Source organism: Peromyscus californicus, unplaced genomic scaffold (genome assembly GCF_007827085.1).
Source record: "Peromyscus californicus insignis strain IS unplaced genomic scaffold, ASM782708v3 Scaffold_17__1_contigs__length_78620276, whole genome shotgun sequence".
In the NCBI taxonomy this organism is placed as follows: domain Eukaryota; kingdom Metazoa; phylum Chordata; class Mammalia; order Rodentia; family Cricetidae; genus Peromyscus; species Peromyscus californicus.
Genome location: NW_026294469.1, coordinates 26,317,791 through 26,333,497, shown reverse-complemented (window position 1 = coordinate 26,333,497; position 15,707 = coordinate 26,317,791). Strand labels below are relative to the sequence as shown.

The window sequence follows — 15,707 nt, the reverse complement described above, 5'->3', positions numbered from 1 at the left end:
CTTTCCTGAGACAGGAGCTCATTAAGCAGCTCAGCCTGACTTTGAACCTGAGCTCTTCCCGATCTACCTCCCGGATGGCTGGGATCCCAGGTGTGCCCCACCATCACCGGTCAAGACAATCTCAGATCCAGAGCTCCCAAGACAACGCCACTGGCAGCAGCTGGGAGATTTCTCTCCTATTCTAGATGTTACTCCAAAATTACTTAGGAAACTCAGGGAAATTGTTTGAGGGGAGCCACGAAACATAGAAAATACAGACAATGTGAATGGTTGTAGGAAGCACCCTACACCTGAACACTTTATTAAGACCTTATTGCTTAAGTAGTTGGACACTGATTAGCTATAAACATTTTCTGTACCTGGTCCCTGGTTACTCTGCAGAGCCTTTCCTGGCTGTTGGGAGCTGGGACACCACTAGAAGGGGGCGAGAGTGGGAATAACAGTCCCTCCCAAATGCCTCAGCGGTGAAGTGGGCTTCAACAGAGCCCTCGAGTTAGCACAGGGGTCAGGAGTGTAGGCTTAAGCCAGGGCCCAGGGACAATGTTCCCTGAAGTGAGTCAAGACCCAGCCCCCTCTGACCTTTCCAGAATAATGGCTGGGTAAGAGGAGCAGGCTGTGGAGCAGGCAAACTAAGTATACCTGATGTGGAAGTCATGCTGGGCTGGAGCAGCCAGCACCAAGCCTCAGGGCAGGGAGTCTTCAGGAGTGACCACGCAGGGGAGAAGAGCGAAACTTGACTTGAAGTAGCCATGTTCATGCAGGACAAGGCAGGGTTCCTCAGGGACAGGCTGCCCAGGCCTGGGTTTGGGGCTTCCAGTTCTTTAGTATGAAGGACTATAGGGGTGCAGTTAGGTGTTTCCTTAACCAAGCCCACTCTTTATGCCACCTAGGGGTAACTCTCACCCACCTGAACATCCAAAGGCTAACATGGCCACCTTAGCTTTTCTTACAAGGCACTTGTTACAGGGCTGCTGGGGTGGGGTGTGGTGGTGACGTGGGGGTGGTCAGGGCCTTAGGGACTACCATAGTACAAGCACACAGCCAGGCCGATGAGCAGTGTGGCCAGGAAGAAGACGGCTGTGAGCTGGAGCTGCAGCAGCGCAGCCGAGAGCACGGCGTTGACCACCAAGGAGCAGGACACGATGAAGAGGCGCGTGATGCTGCTGCCATGCTTCATGACAGCTGACATGAGCAGTCCATTTACTGCCTGGTTCAGCACCACAAGCACCGCCCATCCGGAGAAACCCTCTAAGAAGCCTGGGCCTGGGCCACTGCCAGCATAGAGTCCAAGGTTCAGGATCACCCCGAAAGTGTAGAGGAAGAGGTTCTGGAGAGCCAGGGGCAGCCGCTGTCGTTTCATGACCAGTTCTGTGTACACCGATGACAGGCCGGAGATGAGGCAGTACAAGATGAGGAGCGCAAGTCCCAGTGGAGTGATGTGCAAGAGCATGGGACGGGTTCCGGCTGCTGATGGGGGGCCAGGAAGGGTGTGGGCAGGTTCCTGAAAGCCGCCGGATGCATAGCAGGCTCCCGCAGCCATCAGCAGCAGCAGTGCCAACCCCTGACGCGCCGAGAGGCGATGCCCCAGGCACAGGCAGTACAACAGGGCTGTGCTTCCAATCTTGAGATTGCTCAGCACCTGATAGGTGCTGGGGTCCATGTAACGCTGCAGGTAGATCACCAGGTTGTTGTTGGCGCCATAGAGCAGGGCTGATAGTGCAAAAGGTGCAGCCTGGCGCCAGGGTGGTGTGCCCTGGGGCCATGATTGCCAGCCCACCAGGAGGGAGAAGGCGCATAAGAGGAGTTTGGTCAGCTCAGTGAGTAACACAGCTGAGGAGGGCCGGAAGGGCACTCGGCCATCCACGTGGCACAGTGCTAAGAATGGTGCATGGGCACCATACATGGCAGTGGACAGGAAGAGCATCAGGGTCCAGCGAGCCTGTCTTGGACGGGCAAGGCCTGGCATACCCCCATCTTCTACACTCATGGCCCACACCAGACCCTGGGTGGCCTGTGTAGCTAGCAAGGGACAGAGGAACTGGGACACATTGGAAGGAAACTGAGGGCAGAACTGTGGGACATCACCAGAGAGAACGCTGAGGATCAGAGTCAGCCACACATTCCACAGTCAGGGCTTGAAGAGAGGGCTCATGTCCCACAGTTTGGGGGTTAGTCCCACGGAACTAGGGATGGAAGGCGTGCAGGCTGCAGGCTGACAAACCACTGCCCACGCTCTGCAGGAAAAAAAGCAAGGATGAAAGAGGCAGGAGAGGTGGGGACAGCAAATGAACAACAGGAGGGGGAGCCAGAGAGAGAGTCTGTGATACAAAGGCCTCTACCTGCAGGCCCCACGTGCTCATCCTGCCTTCCCCGGAGGGTCTAGTCAGGCCCCTTTCGCAGTGACCTAATGTAGTTCTTCAGCGTCTTCTCCACGTTGGGTACAGCGTATGACTGGGCCACATAGATGCCAGTGCAAGTGCCCACCGCAAAGCCCAATACTGCTGACGCCCTCAATCTGGCCACCACATAGCCTGCCAGGAATCCCTTGAGGAATGGGGAGGACAAGAGCGAGCCATCCTGCGGGGGAAAACACAGAAGGAAATCAGGTGTGCTCTCTTTTTAAGATGGGCTTAGAGCATTCGACCACATGCTCGTCCTCACTGCTGACAGCTGTGCTCTTTTCTCCAAAGATTATCTCAAAGTTCTGGAGCTAGAAAAAGAATGCCAGAGTCCCAGTCACACGATACCAGAATCCTAGGTTCAGAGGGCTTGAATCAGAACGCATTCAGCCAGAATGCCAGAGAGGCTTCTGAGGAACCTGAGCCCTGCCTGTTTCTCCAGTTTCATTTACTAGCATGGTCTCTGATGACTACGAACTAACTGCCTTTCTCCTGCTGCACGTTCAGATTGCTGCTCATCGCCACAGCTGTGGCTGTGCAGCACTTGCAACGCTCAGCCCCACTTCACCTATTTAACACCTACTTAGGATCTCAGCTCAAATGCTATTTTTTCCTCCCCTGTTGGTTTTGAGATAAGGTCTCTTGCGTTTAGCACTGGCTGACCTACAATCCTCTACATGGACCATTTTGGCCTTGAACTTGTGTGCACCACAATACCCAGTTCAAGTGCTTTTTTTTCCCCCCTCAGGGAGATTTTTCTTGAGCCCTCAATGTCCATTTGCTACAATAAAACTCCATCTGCTATTCAACATTCCCAAGAGCAACTGGGGGCCTTACCTGGCCTACACCACTGTTGACTTCATCCTCCACACGCTTCTGTAGGCGCTCCAGCTGCTTCTTGAGAAATGTCAGGTCCTTAAGCTTGGGCAGAGAATCCTAGGACAAGGGAGAGGCTGGCTCCAGCAGACTTGACCCAGTCCCATGCCCTGCTCAATTTTATCAGAGGCTAGGAACTAGGTGAGCTGTGGGAGGGATGATGGGAAGAACCAAATAAATCTCTTCCTACAAAAACTCCCTGAGATGGCAATGATAAAGGAAGACAGACACTGGAAAGCTAAGCCCTCACATGGGGGCCAGGGAGGTGACAATGTGCATCAGGAACTTTTTTTTTTTCTTTTCCGAGACAGGGTTTCTCTGTGTAGTTTTGGAGCCTGTCCTGGATCTCGCTCTGTAGCCCAGGCTGGCCTCGAACTCACAGAGATCCACCTGGCTCTGCCTCCTGAGTTCTGGGATTAAAGGCGTGCGCCACCACCGCCCGGCTGCACCAGGAACTTATAGTAATTCTACAGAATCACAGAGCAAGCAGAGGCACTTCTAGTTAGCTTTATGAAGGAAGTACTGTTGATTGAAGGACAAGCTTGCCGAAAATGGCCATTAGTCTGCTTTCACTGCTGTGTCCCAGTATCTGACAGAGAAACTGGCAGGCTATGAATAAATCTGTGGGTGATGCTGGGCTTCTAGACCAACTGTGAACAATGGGTTGAAGCAGTTTCCGGTACAGTTCAAGGCTAACCTGATATCTGCTTAGGCCGTTTCAAACTGAATGAGACTACGTGGATATGTAGTGAATACCTGTCAGCAAGAGTGTGATTAGAAGACTCGGTCTGGTGGCACGTGAGAACGAAATCCAACGAGTGAGCAAGAAGTGCTGAATGAGGGTGGTGGTAAGGGGGGAATGGAAATGCTGTCTCTGGAGGGGAGACTTCAGGGGCTAGACAACGGCCGGAATGAGGATTGTTACAGTGAATACATTTGAACGTGTGCTCCTGAGTAGGTACCGTGTCACTTCCCAGGAGAGTAGCCCTTCGCCTAAAGCCCCCTCCTGTTGAGGCAGTTGACAGGAACCCAGGGACAAAACATGAATTACCCCTGTAGTCTCTGCTCAAATCTAAAAAGGGTAAGGAATCTGAAAACCACACCGACCGAAGCAGCCCTCGCTTTCAACTCACCTTGTCATCCGCCATCTTTCCCCCCGCCGAACTTGTTGCGCACGCGCAGCCCCGCCTCCCTGTGGCAAAGGCTACTTCCATCTTTACTGAGGGCAGAGGCACTTCCGGGGCATTTCGGGCGGAGGGGGGGTACGGGGGGAGGCGGGGCCTTTTCCTAGTTGCTCCAGGCTGTGCGGGCAGATACGGGCCACCGGACCCCTCCCGGCTGGTCCTAGGCCGTGTACGCGCGCGGGTAAAGGTCGTGGCGTGATGATCTCATGCTCCACGCGATGATCTCATCCGCGCCCCGGTGCACATAGTGCACGTCCTCGCCCGTCTTCCGCCGTCTGAGGAACTCACAGTTGCCTACGGGTGCGGAGTTCGTGGTGTCGGTGCGCTTCGTAGGACACACGCACCGAAACGCGCGAGGACTCGGGGGCCCAGACGCCGCGGCGCAGGCAGTTCAGGCCCGCCTCTGCCCTCCCCCAAGGCCGGCCCAATCCCGCCCTGTGTGTGCGCGGCGCCAGTTGGCCCGGCGGTCTCCGGCGCAGAGGCTGGGCTTTTGGGCCCCCGCAGCTCCGGAGGTCGCCCTGGGCTGAGAGCGCAGGCCGTCAGAGGCTATGTTGGGCAAGGATTATATGCTGGCCATCATTCTGGTCAACTGCGATGGTGTGCACCGAGGGTCCGGTTGGGAGGACCAAAAACTGAGGGGATATGAGGGGTGGAAGAAGGCTACCCGAGGCTCAAACACGGGGTGGGGGTGGTGGCGTCTCGGGAATGAGAACCAGGGGATAAGTGAACCTTGATCCTTGCATGTGCTGCCTTTACGACTGGGGAGTTGAGATCTAGGTTTAGGGCTGTCTCCTGTGGGATGGAGGGAGGGTTATGACGGTGTTGTTGGGAACTCACGAGAAATATGCCCCCTTGATTTAATCCCTTGTTCCTATAGATGACTTGTGGGGGGACCAAAATCTGGAGGGGGAGACAGGATTACCCCCTGGCTGGAGAAAGATTCGTGATGCTGCAGGTACTTATTATTGGCATGTACCCAGCGGTAGCACTCAGTGGCAGCGCCCAACCTGGGAACTAGGAGGTGCAGAGGACCCAGGAACGGTAGGTAGAACCAGAGGAGGGGGCCTGAGCTCATGTGTGGACCTAGGCCTGCTGCTACAGTGACTAATCTCTACTCCATAGGGGACGGAGGGGATTTGGGAACTTCGACCCCCCAAGGGGAGATCCTTCTCCAGCCTGGACAGTTCATTGAACCGGAGGTAACAGGGGTGGCCTTGGCCAAATGAAAGCCTTGGGGTTACTGTGGCACTCAAAAGACTGAAGCTGTACCCACAGTCTGCTTTTTTTTTTTGAGACAGGGTCTCAGGTCTCACTGTGTATATAGTCCTAACTGGCCTGGAACTCATTATGTAGACCAGGCTGGTCTGGAACTCACACAGATGATACCGCGCCTGCCTCCACAATTTGCTTTTAAACTGTGGTTCTGGGCCGAGCGGTGGTGGAGGCAGAGCCAGGCGGATCCCTGTGAGTTTGAGACCAGCCTGGTCTACAGAGCAAGATCCAGGACAGGCACCAAAACTACACGGAGAAACGCTGTCTCGAAAAAACAAAAACTGTGATTCTGGACTCTGCCCGTTTGGGGCTCTGTTTGTGCTTGGCTTTGTCCCATGTTCTTGACTTTTGAGTATTTTGAATTTTGTCTGTTCCAAGTTCTTATCATTAGCTCTATGTTCTGTGTTCTCTGTCCTGACCCATCATGTTCTAATAGACCCTGTCCATTGGCTTCATTTTTTTTGGGGGGGGGGTGTCCCTATTCTGTGTTCTAGAATCTCTTGTTCTAGTTTGAGGCTTTTGTCCATATCTAATTCATATCCATATTTATGTCTTTTAGTTTATGCCTGTGTCTTGTGTCCTGGATTTCTTCAATTTTTAAACTCATTTTGTTAATGTACTATGTTCTGGGTCTTCCTTTTTTTTTCTGAGTTTGCATTTGTGGTGCTATATTTTGGTTCTTGTCCCAAATTCTGTGCTTGATCAAGTAGGCTAGGTTTCACCATTGCCCCTAATGTAGGAATCCTAATCCTTTTACTGGCTCCACTCTGTTCCAGTAACTCTCTAACATGGTATGGTGAAGATTCCTATGTCCGGAGCCTGGAGCCAGGAGCTAAGGTAGTGTTTGGACCTGATGGCCAGTTTAAGACATTAGGAGATGTCAAGGGAAAGGTCAGGGGTAGAATACTAATGAGTGGGATTAAGTGTCAAAAATAGGACTACCAGAGTTTATCTGTATGGATGCTGTATCATCCACTTCACATCTGGTCACTTCTTTTTCCCTATCTGGTCAGTGCTTTGCAGTCCGATCTCTGGGCTGGGTAGAGGTACCTGAGGAGGACCTGGCACCAGGGAAGAGCAGTATTGCTGTCAATAACTGTATCCAGCAGCTCGCTCAGACTCGCAACCGGAGCCAGCCCCATGACGGTGCCTGGGGTGAGGTGAGTTGTTTTATTTCCCTAGGGGTTCAGAAGGCCAGTGGCTTAGCAAGGTAAGTTTTCCCTGAATTGCTTGTTTGCCATGTTAGCCATCTTCAGCTGTCAACTCTCTGTCCTTGGCAGGGCCAGAACATGTTGATGATCCTGAAGAAAGATGCCATGAGCCTGGTGAATCCCCTGGACCACAGTCTGATCCATTGTCAGCCTCTGGTTCACATCCGTGTCTGGGGTGTGGGCAGCTCCAAGGGCCGGTGAGGACTTCTGCGGTCCCCTAAGCGAGAGTTGCATCACCCTCCCCCCTTGCAGGCTGTGATCCCCACTGATGCTGAACCCTTGGACACAGATCCTCTGATGTGGACCCAGCATGGCCTTCCCTGCCTGGTTCAGTCCTGGTTGGGGTGGGTGGGCCCAGCTCAGCAGGGACAGATAGGGGAGAGTCTGAGAGGCTGGGCTGATTTTATCCTGTGCTCCCACATGCTTCTGGAACAGTGACAGGTATGTGACAACTAGGTACTCTGAGCCCTATCCCTAACTTCCCCATTCCAACTGTGCCATATCTTTAACCTAACTTTAGAAGCTTCTTACAGGCACTCAGAAGCCCCTGCCCCTAACCAGCCTTATCCCTGCCCCTGCCAGGGACTTTGCCTTTGTTGCGGGTGACAAGGACAGCTGTATGCTCAAGTGCCATGTGTTTCGCTGTGATGTGCCTGCAAAGGCCATTGCAAGTGCTCTACAGGGACTCTGTGCACAGGTGAGGGCCAGTGGTGGGCAGGGAATATGGAGTTGGGATGGGGTGGGCTTGGCCCCTTGTCCTGGCTTCTCTTTCTTTCTGTGTGCCTCATGCTGGCTGCACTGTATTTTAGATCTTGTCAGAGAGAGTAGGAGTCAGTGGAGAAGCTGCTTGCTGTTCCCCAGATCCTATTTCCCCTGAAGACTTCCCGAGGCAAGGTATGGGAAAGGGCTTGCTGCATTGCAACATCAGGCTGCTTGAGTGAAAAATGGAGGTGGTAAGGGGCTGGGGTTCCTGGTGATTTAGCTTCTCCCTGGAGAGTCTAGATCCAAGATCCAAAGCAGTGAATTGAAGGTACATCTCTAGGTTTTCTTCTACTAGCAACAGCTCTAGCTTGAGACCTGGCTCATTCATTAGGGTAGAGAAGCTAGGCATGGTGAGGCATGCCTGTAATCCTAGCACTTGGAAGGCAGAAATAGGACTACTGTCAAAAGTTTAAGGCCAGCCTGTTCTTCATAGTAAGTTCTAGGCCAGCCAGAGCTGGTTACATAGCGAAACCTGTACATAGTAGTGTAGTCCTAAACTACACCACAGGAAGGGTGGGAAAGGGGCAATTGAGTTTCTATGCTAGATTGGTGCTTGATATGTGTATTTCAGTGGAATTGCTGGATGCAGTGAGCCAGGCTGCTCAGAAGTATGAGGCACTGTACATGGGGATCCTACCAGTCAACAAAGCCATGGGTGAGGACTGGGGGATGGTGGGCTCGGATGTGTTAGGAAAGGGAAGATGGGTGAGGTGAGATCTATACTGTATTGAGTCTTAGAGTTCTTGCATGGCCTTATATAGTTTGAGATATACCCATGCTTCCAACTCAGAATTCCAAGCTTAGCCCCAACTATTCTTTTCCCATCTTTCTGAATCCCAAGTTAATTAAAGGGTCCTAGAAACTCCCTGCAGACCCTTTTTATCCAAGCCAGACAGCACAGTAGGCATGTCTCCTCAGGTATGGATGTGCTGAATGAGGCCATTGGTGTCCTCACTGCCCGGGGGGACCAGAAAACCTGGGTCCCTGCTATGCTCAGTGTGTCTGACTCTCTGATGACTGCACATCCCATTCAGGTACCACAAGAGGTCGAAGCCTGGGGCTTTGGAGGGTGAGCAGACATGCTTGGGGCGGGGGTGTCTTTCCTTGGTTCTGGAAGTATAGGGTCTGGCCATTGCTTAACTCTATAGTGATTAGGCTTTGTGTGGGCAGGCAGAGGCCAGTGCAGAGGAAGAGCCACTGTGGCAGTGCCCTGTGCGCCTTGTAACCTTCATTGGTGTTGGTCGTGATCCACATACCTTTGGCCTCATCGCTGACCTTGGTTGTCAGAGCTTCCAGTGTGCAGCCTTCTGGTGCCAGCCTCATGCTGGGGGACTCTCTGAAGCTGTGCAAGCTGCCTGTATGGTGAGTTAGGGATGGAATGGGAATGGGAGGGGGTTTTCCTGGCTGCTGCTCTGTACTATGGAGTAGGCTCAAGATGGGCAGCTCCACTTAAATCACAACCCAGCGATCCCAGGGCCAGAATTGGTTCACAAGTATATCTGGCTCTTAATGCTGTTTTTGCTAAGTTTTGTGTTGGTTACCAATACTTCAAAGTCTAGGGCATTTCACATAATAATTGCTATTTCTGATTGCTTAAAGTATGGGGAATACTAATACAAGGTACACACGCACAAACACTCATGGGCATACTTACATAACACCTTTCAGCATGTGGGTGAAGTTGTGCTATACAGAGTGGGCCCTATTTGACTGATTCATCATACTTCGTGGTGTATGTGGGCATTTGAGTGTAGGACGCTTAAGCTACATTAATTCAGTTCACTTATTCATTCAGCAAATGGGTATCTACTATAATTAATCCTGAGAATTCATTGACATAGAAGGCACACACAGCCTTTGCCATCACAGAACAGAGCAGAAACACATCAGAAACAAGTTACACACATGATGGTGGAGATGCTTCCTTAAAAGGCAGAAAGGCCACCTGAGGGGGGAAAAGAAAAGGTTCCCAAAGAAGTGTGCCAGGTGAAGAGACATAGGGCAGGTGTACCAGACAACCTCAGGAGTAGACAGGAGAGAGAAGTGTGTGTGTTAGAGACCTGAAAGAACATGGTGTGCATGGTCTGCAAGAGGATGTAGTGATAGATGGGAACAGGAAGAATGACAGAAACAGGTCCTGAGAACCTTACAGATTAGCCTGGGGCACTGAGGACCTTTGAAGGATTTTAAGCAGGACAGTAAAGTGAGATCTGTAGATTTTACCTACTTAAGCTACAGTGCAGGTAAATAAGAGGAGGTAGGAAGGCTAAGTAATTAGTATCTGCTCTGAGTAATTTAAATACGAGTTTGAATTGGCAGTTATTTTGGGAATGAGTTTGGTTTATAGACTTTCTCTTCACTAGAGAATCTGTTTTGCCAGATATTGTTACAGAACAGTGAGAGATGGAGGAGAGTCTCTTCTGGTAGGTATAGTTAAGAGTGCAAGCTTTGGCCAGGTAGTGGTGACACACGCCTTTAATCCCAGCACTCGGGAGGCAGAGGCAGGCGGATCTCTGTGAGTTCGAGGTCAGCCTGGTCTACAGAGTGAGTTCCAGGACAGCCAAGCCTGCACAGAGAAACTCTGTCTCGAAAAACCAAAAAACAAAGTGCAAGCTTTGTAGCTGGACAGACTTACAACTGAATGCCACAACTAACATTTTCTATTTGTGAGACTTAGACCAGTGGTTCTCAATCTTTCTAATGCAGGGATCCTTTAATACAGTTCCTCATGTTGTAGTGATCTCCCACCATAAAGTGATTTCGTTGATACTTTGTAACTGTAATTTTGCTACTGTGATATATTATTTAAAATGTAAATAAATAAAATCTGTTGTGTAGGATGTCTGATATGTGACCCCCCCCACAGGTTGAGAACCACTGCCTCAGGCAGATCATTTATCTCTGAACCTTGGTATCTTCATTTGCAAGATGAGTACAGCAATCCCTCACAACTAACCAGGTTAAATTATAATATAAAGCACCTGACACAGTGTCTCGCTTTCCTTAAGTGCACAGTAAATGTCATGTTTTATGTTTTTGTTGTTGAGCTACCTGGGAATGCTATAGGGACCACAGACATGACTATAGACATTGTATCAGACAGAATTCTCAGCCAGTTACCTGCCTTAGAGAAGCTTTCAGTTGTCCAAGGACAGAAAGCTGGATACTCACACTCCCCTTCTTCCTAGGTTCAGTACCAGAAGTGTCTGGTGGCCTCAGCAGCTCGGGGTAAGGCCTGGGGTGCCCAGGCCCGTGCCCGCCTTCGGCTCAAGCGGACCAGCTCCATGGACTCCCCTGGTGGCCCCCTACCTGCCCCCCTATTCAAAGGAGGGGTTGGGGGGGCTGGAGTGGCTCCTCGAAAGAGGGGCGTCTTCTCATTTCTTGATGCCTTCAGGCTAAAACCTTCTCTTCTCCATATGTCCTAAATTGATCTTAAGAGGGCTGGGGAAGGAGGTTCTATATTCCTCCAGTCTCCAGGGTTCTGTAGCCTCTCACCTTCCTACCTATCCCTGAACCTTGCCTCCCCTGTATTTATTACCAAGTTCGTTGTTTATATGGATGACTGAGAGGCCCTGCACTATAACTTAGGCCCCTGGCACCCTTTTCCTTGGGTCCTTTTGTTCCTTGCCCCGTCCAACCCTGGACAATTGGCTCTACCTCAGCAACTTTATAGCAGAATCAGTGCAAATAAAAGCCCCTCAGTGACCTCACTAGTTGTGAGTATATTAGACATGGGATAATGTTGGGGGCCATCAGCCTGTGTGAGGTGGGTACATATGCTTGGTGTTGGTGACTGCCTTTAGTCACAACGAGGGCATGGTTCATAATGGAAATCTGACGACATTCATGCAGCAAACACTTTTTACAGATTTTTTCTGTGTCAGATACTGAAGTAGCATATTTGTTAGGATTCCTCCTGAGACTTTCAGGGGAGAAACGACCAAATCAGAGAAGCAGAAGATACCAGGAACTACCAGAGGGTTGTGGGAGCTCAGATGAGACTTGTCCAAGGCATCTCAGAAGACCTCTCAAGAGCTGATTTATTTGAGTGCTGAAGAAGCTCTTGTTAGTACGCCTAGAGCAAATGTAAAAATTGTGCAGGGCAGTCTGCTGATACGCGAACTTCCAGAGGTTGACGTGATAGGTCCAGCGGGTACTTAAGGTGTTTGAATTTGCTCCTGAGAGCAAACTAGGAGCCATTAGAAAAACCTACCTGTTTGGTGCCGCGTGACAAGGCCTCCAGATCATTAGCCAGTTGTCCTTTAAGGAATTGGTGCCCAGCTCTCTAGGCAGCTCCTCCTTTACCGTCGGGCGACTGGAGTGACCGAGTGAGCTACCGCCCCGGAAGTGACGCGCTGCCCCGCTGGCGGTGCGGAAGTGGAGATGGCGGAGCTTTACGTGAAGCCGGGTGAGCGGGCTGGGGGGTACTCGGTGCGAACTCTTCCTCCTCCCCCTGACCCCAGAGTAGCCTCCACGGGGTTCCTGGTCGGTCTCGTTTCACACACTTCCTTGCCTTTGCAGGCAATAAGGAACGCGGCTGGAACGACCCTCCGCAGTTCTCTTACGGGCTGCAGACTCAGACTGGTGGACCCAGACGCACGCCCCTTACTAAGAGGGTCGCAGCCCCGCAGGATGGATCCCCTAGAGGTGCGTAAGGGCCATGGGCGGAATCCTGTACGGAAAGTTGGTGTCTGGGATAAACCTGTCCCATCGGCCTGTTTTCTTCTTCCAAGGACTCGAGTAGGAGAGGGGTTGGGCTCCAATAAGAGGCTCAGCGCAGGCGCTTTCCGAGCCCATTCTTTCTGCAGTCCTGGCCAGTCAATGGTATTATTAGACAGACTAAGGACTACGCTCATTCAGGCTGTTTTCAAATGTTTCTGTCTGGATCTCTTCCCAGGATCCTATGGTCTTTGTGTTAGAAGCATCTCAGACTTTGTGGTACTTACTCATTTGTTTAATTGGTATCTACTGAGCACTTGTCTAGCAAGAGCCAGGAACGGTTTGAGTGCAACACAAGAGTGAAACGCAGTGAACAAGCTAAAATATGTTGGTAGGGACTCTGAAGAGAAAACAGGGGGAAGCAATACTTTCCAGGTAACTAAGGTGTCGGGGTTGTTATTTAAGCAAACACGGAATGTGACTAAAAGGCACTAAAAGATGAAAAAACATTTCAAGCAAAAGAAACAGGTAAGTGCTAACTCTGAGATGAGAATAACTTTGCCTGGTTCAGAGTGCTCTAAAAAAGATGTTTTGTTTTGCTTTTTAATGGAGAGTTGGAAGACAGCTTTGGAGGTGGTGGGATGCAATATTTGCTTTGATGTAATGGGCTTGAACATCATCCCCAAAGGAGAGGGTGTGGATTTTCAGACCTTGTCTAAAAAAACAAATAAAATAGAAAGTAAAGGGATTTTGGTAGCAAATAATACAGCCCATTTGTACATTCATGGGATGATAGAGCAAAGGCCAAGAAGTGAACTTAAGGGAGAAAAGAAATAATCATAAGAGGGAGGCCTAAAGAAGACTGCGCTGCAAAATAGGATTAGAGAGCTGCCCTTTAATAGGAACAAGCGCCTTCTGAGGAAGGAAGGTAGCTACAGCGGGTGACAGGTAGATTGAAAGGACCAGTGAAGACTTCCTGAGCCGGGCATGGTGGTGTGTGCCTATGGTGTCAGTATTCAGGAAGCCGAGTGTCACAAGTTTGAGGCCAGCCTGGGCTAGAGTGAAACTGTCTAAAACAGCAGCAGCAAAAAATCCCATTTGATGACTACCAGTGAAATTTAGAACTATGAAAATGGTTATTTTATTTTTTTGGTTTTTTGAAACAGGGTTTCTTTGTGTAGCTTTGCGCCTTTCCTAGAACTCACTCTATAGACCAGGCTGGCCTCGAACTCCCAGAGATCCGCCTGGCTCTGCCTCCCGAGTGCTGGGGAAAATGTTTATTTTTGAAGAGTGGAGAAATGCAGTTTTCTGTACCCTTTAAATTCTGTCCATGAAAAGTGTTAAATTGTAATGGGGGACTGGAGAAATGTCTCAGTGGCTAAGAGTACTTGCTGTTCTTCTAGAGGACTTGAGTTTGGTTCCTAACATGCTTTGGTTTAAACAATAAAAAAGGGCAATAGGAGGTAAGAGTTGAGCTAGAGTTGAGGAGCTCTGATCAGATTTTGTAGTCGATTGGATATTGTAGACAAAGTAAAGAGAATTGGGAATAAAATGATCATTGGAGGGTACTAAGCCTTGTTGTTTGATCCAGTTTGAACATTTCAGCCCCAACTTCAGAAACTTCTGGACCTCCTCCAGTGGGTCATCCACCTCCTTCAAGTAAGGCTTCCAGGCCTCCACCTATGGGGACTTGTCCTGCTACTGGTGTGGAACCCCCAAGTTCCCCAGTCACCGAGTCTGAGGCTCTGATGGAAGATGTACTGAGACCTCTGGAACAGGCATTGGAGGACTGCCGTGGCCACACAAAGGTATGCCCTGGCACTTCAAGGGGTGGAAAGGACTTCTATCCAATCAAATATGGTTCTTACAGACAGAGCTTCTGATGGGCCCTTAAGGAATCTCCTAAAGTCTTTCCAGGAAAATAGATACCGATGTCAGAGGGATTCTCAGGACTTTGGAAGGATCAGCCCGTAATAGAGGCTTTGTGGGAATGAGTTGTATTTAACTCCTATTAGTGAATTATAAGCTTTATTTTTGTAACTTGAGGCCATTCAGAGTATACTCTGTTGTTTTTGTGCTCAATCTGGAAGAGATAGACAAGCTTTGTATGAGGGTTCTTCGGTTCTCTGGAGACAAAGGATTGAAGAAAGGGGATGGAGCATGGCAGTCCCACCTTTGGCCATTTTTTCCTTATTTGAACAGTAACATTAAGATGGGTCTGAGGGGATGAGGAGGCACTGAAAATTTAAAATTCTCATCATGTGTGTCTTTTGTCTTTGGAGGAGATCCATAGGTTTCATCATATCGGTAGTGGGGGGGAGGGCGGGAAACCTCTAACCTTTGGGTAAAGGAATATGAACTCTAATGACCATGAGTCAAACTCGTGAGCCAGACAAAGCACATACTGGCAACACTGAGTTGGACGGGTTTCTGTCTCAGAAGCAGGTATATGATGACATCAGCCGACGTTTGGCACTGCTTCAGGAACAGTGGGCTGGAGGAAAGTTGTCAGTACCTGTAAAGAAGAGGATGGCACTACTAGTGCAAGGTATGAGTGGGGCCCTTTATCCTGCTAAGGATGGCTGAACTGACAGGTGAAGAGGTTTTTACTGAATAGGGGGAGGAGTGGAAGACATGACTTTTACTGCCACCTGCTTGCTCAAGCTCTGTCTCTCCTCAGAACTTTTACACCACCAGTGGGATGCAGCAGATGACATTCACCGCTCACTCATGGTTGACCATGTGACTGAGGTCAGTCAGTGGATGGTGGGAGTTAAAAGATTAATTGCAGAAAAGAAGAGTCTGCCTTCAGAAGAGGCCGAACAAGAGAAATCTACAGTGGCACCTGAGAACCAGTACCAGGCTTCCAACAGTCTTCCTAATCTTGGGGGTTCCCCAGACTCACTCAAATGATCGTCTATGCCATGGTGTGGAAGGCCTTTTCTCACTTGGCTCCCATTACCACCAGGGAGACTATCGTCTTGTTGGGCCTGACCAAAGACCTACCTGGGCCACTGCAAGATCACTTGTTACTCATAATATGTACATTTCAATAAACATCTCAATGGTGGGAAGTAGGTAGGAAAGGTGAGCCATTCTGATGCCAGACTGGTTCTTCTGGTGTCAGCTTCCCTGCTCCATGAATACCATTCTTTGTTCCATTCATCAGGAAGGGCCTTGATGGGCATAGCCATATTGCTACCTGCTTTTTTCAAAATTAGACTGAAGAGCACATTCTTTGTAATGTGGTACAGTGTTGTTGGCTAATTTCATTTCAGCCAGAGAATAGATTCAAACAGCTGGAAATTGTCCTGTCAGAAGAGACCATTCCCTTTGCTGTATTT

At 50.0% G+C, this 15,707-nt stretch overlaps 4 protein-coding genes across 5 annotated transcripts; 2 read left to right on the top strand and 2 right to left on the bottom strand.

Moving 5' to 3' along the window:
* Positions 1-263: 263 nt before the first annotated feature.
* On the bottom strand, positions 264-1,993 carry LOC128112695 (probable UDP-sugar transporter protein SLC35A4). Its single transcript, XM_052741926.1, has one exon. It carries the CDS (start codon positions 1,985-1,987, stop codon positions 1,013-1,015), a length of 975 nt encoding a protein of 324 aa, XP_052597886.1. The 5' UTR covers positions 1,988-1,993; the 3' UTR covers positions 264-1,012.
* Positions 1,994-2,124: 131 nt separating this feature from the next.
* LOC128112698 (SLC35A4 upstream open reading frame protein) lies at positions 2,125-4,538 on the bottom strand. Its single transcript, XM_052741931.1, has 4 exons — positions 4,409-4,538; positions 3,237-3,335; positions 2,340-2,577; positions 2,125-2,234 (listed from the first exon to the last, which is right to left on the bottom strand). The coding sequence occupies exons 1-3, from the start codon at positions 4,487-4,489 to the stop codon at positions 2,380-2,382; spliced, it is 378 nt and encodes a 125-aa protein (XP_052597891.1). The 5' UTR covers positions 4,490-4,538; the 3' UTR covers positions 2,125-2,234; positions 2,340-2,379.
* Positions 4,539-4,646: 108 nt separating this feature from the next.
* Positions 4,647-11,414, top strand: Apbb3 (amyloid beta precursor protein binding family B member 3). Its single transcript, XM_052741932.1, has 13 exons — positions 4,647-5,056; positions 5,337-5,500; positions 5,582-5,658; positions 6,508-6,568; positions 6,745-6,891; positions 7,012-7,139; positions 7,378-7,383; positions 7,504-7,639; positions 7,752-7,836; positions 8,276-8,359; positions 8,623-8,738; positions 8,875-9,066; positions 10,893-11,414. The coding sequence occupies exons 1-13, from the start codon at positions 5,008-5,010 to the stop codon at positions 11,127-11,129; spliced, it is 1,482 nt and encodes a 493-aa protein (XP_052597892.1). The 5' UTR covers positions 4,647-5,007; the 3' UTR covers positions 11,130-11,414.
* A 126-nt stretch (positions 11,415-11,540) lies between these two features.
* Sra1 (steroid receptor RNA activator 1) lies at positions 11,541-15,454 on the top strand. 2 transcript variants are annotated; one of them, XM_052741928.1, is made up of 5 exons: positions 11,541-12,112; positions 12,226-12,351; positions 13,969-14,171; positions 14,803-14,911; positions 15,044-15,454. In XM_052741928.1, the coding sequence occupies exons 1-5, from the start codon at positions 12,088-12,090 to the stop codon at positions 15,274-15,276; spliced, it is 696 nt and encodes a 231-aa protein (XP_052597888.1). In that variant the 5' UTR covers positions 11,541-12,087; the 3' UTR covers positions 15,277-15,454. The 2 variants fall into 2 exon arrangements, with proteins under 2 accessions (XP_052597888.1, XP_052597889.1); XM_052741929.1 differs by having other exon boundaries at positions 12,058-12,112; positions 14,803-14,808; positions 15,044-15,223.
* The last annotated feature ends 253 nt before the right edge of the window (positions 15,455-15,707 follow it).

What these genes read in the sequence shown, in the direction of transcription:
- Sra1 (XM_052741928.1), top strand. Translation starts at nt 12,088, where the DNA reads ATGGCGGAGCTTTACGTGAAGCCGG. An exon ending in GGAGCTTTACGTGAAGCCGG is followed by an intron (nt 12,113 to 12,225) that starts GTGAGCGGGCTG and finishes TTGCCTTTGCAG; the next exon opens with GCAATAAGGAACGCGGCTGG. An exon ending in GATGGCACTACTAGTGCAAG is followed by an intron (nt 14,912 to 15,043) that starts GTATGAGTGGGG and finishes GTCTCTCCTCAG; the next exon opens with AACTTTTACACCACCAGTGG.
- Apbb3 (XM_052741932.1), top strand. Translation starts at nt 5,008, where the DNA reads ATGTTGGGCAAGGATTATATGCTGGCCATCATTCTGGTCAACTGCGAT. An exon ending in TGAAGACTTCCCGAGGCAAG is followed by an intron (nt 7,837 to 8,275) that starts GTATGGGAAAGG and finishes TGTGTATTTCAG; the next exon opens with TGGAATTGCTGGATGCAGTG. An exon ending in TGACTGCACATCCCATTCAG is followed by an intron (nt 8,739 to 8,874) that starts GTACCACAAGAG and finishes TTGTGTGGGCAG; the next exon opens with GCAGAGGCCAGTGCAGAGGA.
- LOC128112695 (XM_052741926.1), bottom strand. Translation starts at nt 1,987, where the DNA reads ATGAGTGTAGAAGATGGGGGTATGCCAGGCCTTGCCCGTCCAAGACAG.
- LOC128112698 (XM_052741931.1), bottom strand. Translation starts at nt 4,489, where the DNA reads ATGGAAGTAGCCTTTGCCACAGGGAGGCGGGGCTGCGCGTGCGCAACA. An exon ending in GAAAGATGGCGGATGACAAG is followed by an intron (nt 3,336 to 4,408) that starts GTGAGTTGAAAG and finishes CCCTTGTCCTAG; the next exon opens with GATTCTCTGCCCAAGCTTAA. An exon ending in TCAACAGTGGTGTAGGCCAG is followed by an intron (nt 2,578 to 3,236) that starts GTAAGGCCCCCA and finishes TTTCCCCCGCAG; the next exon opens with GATGGCTCGCTCTTGTCCTC.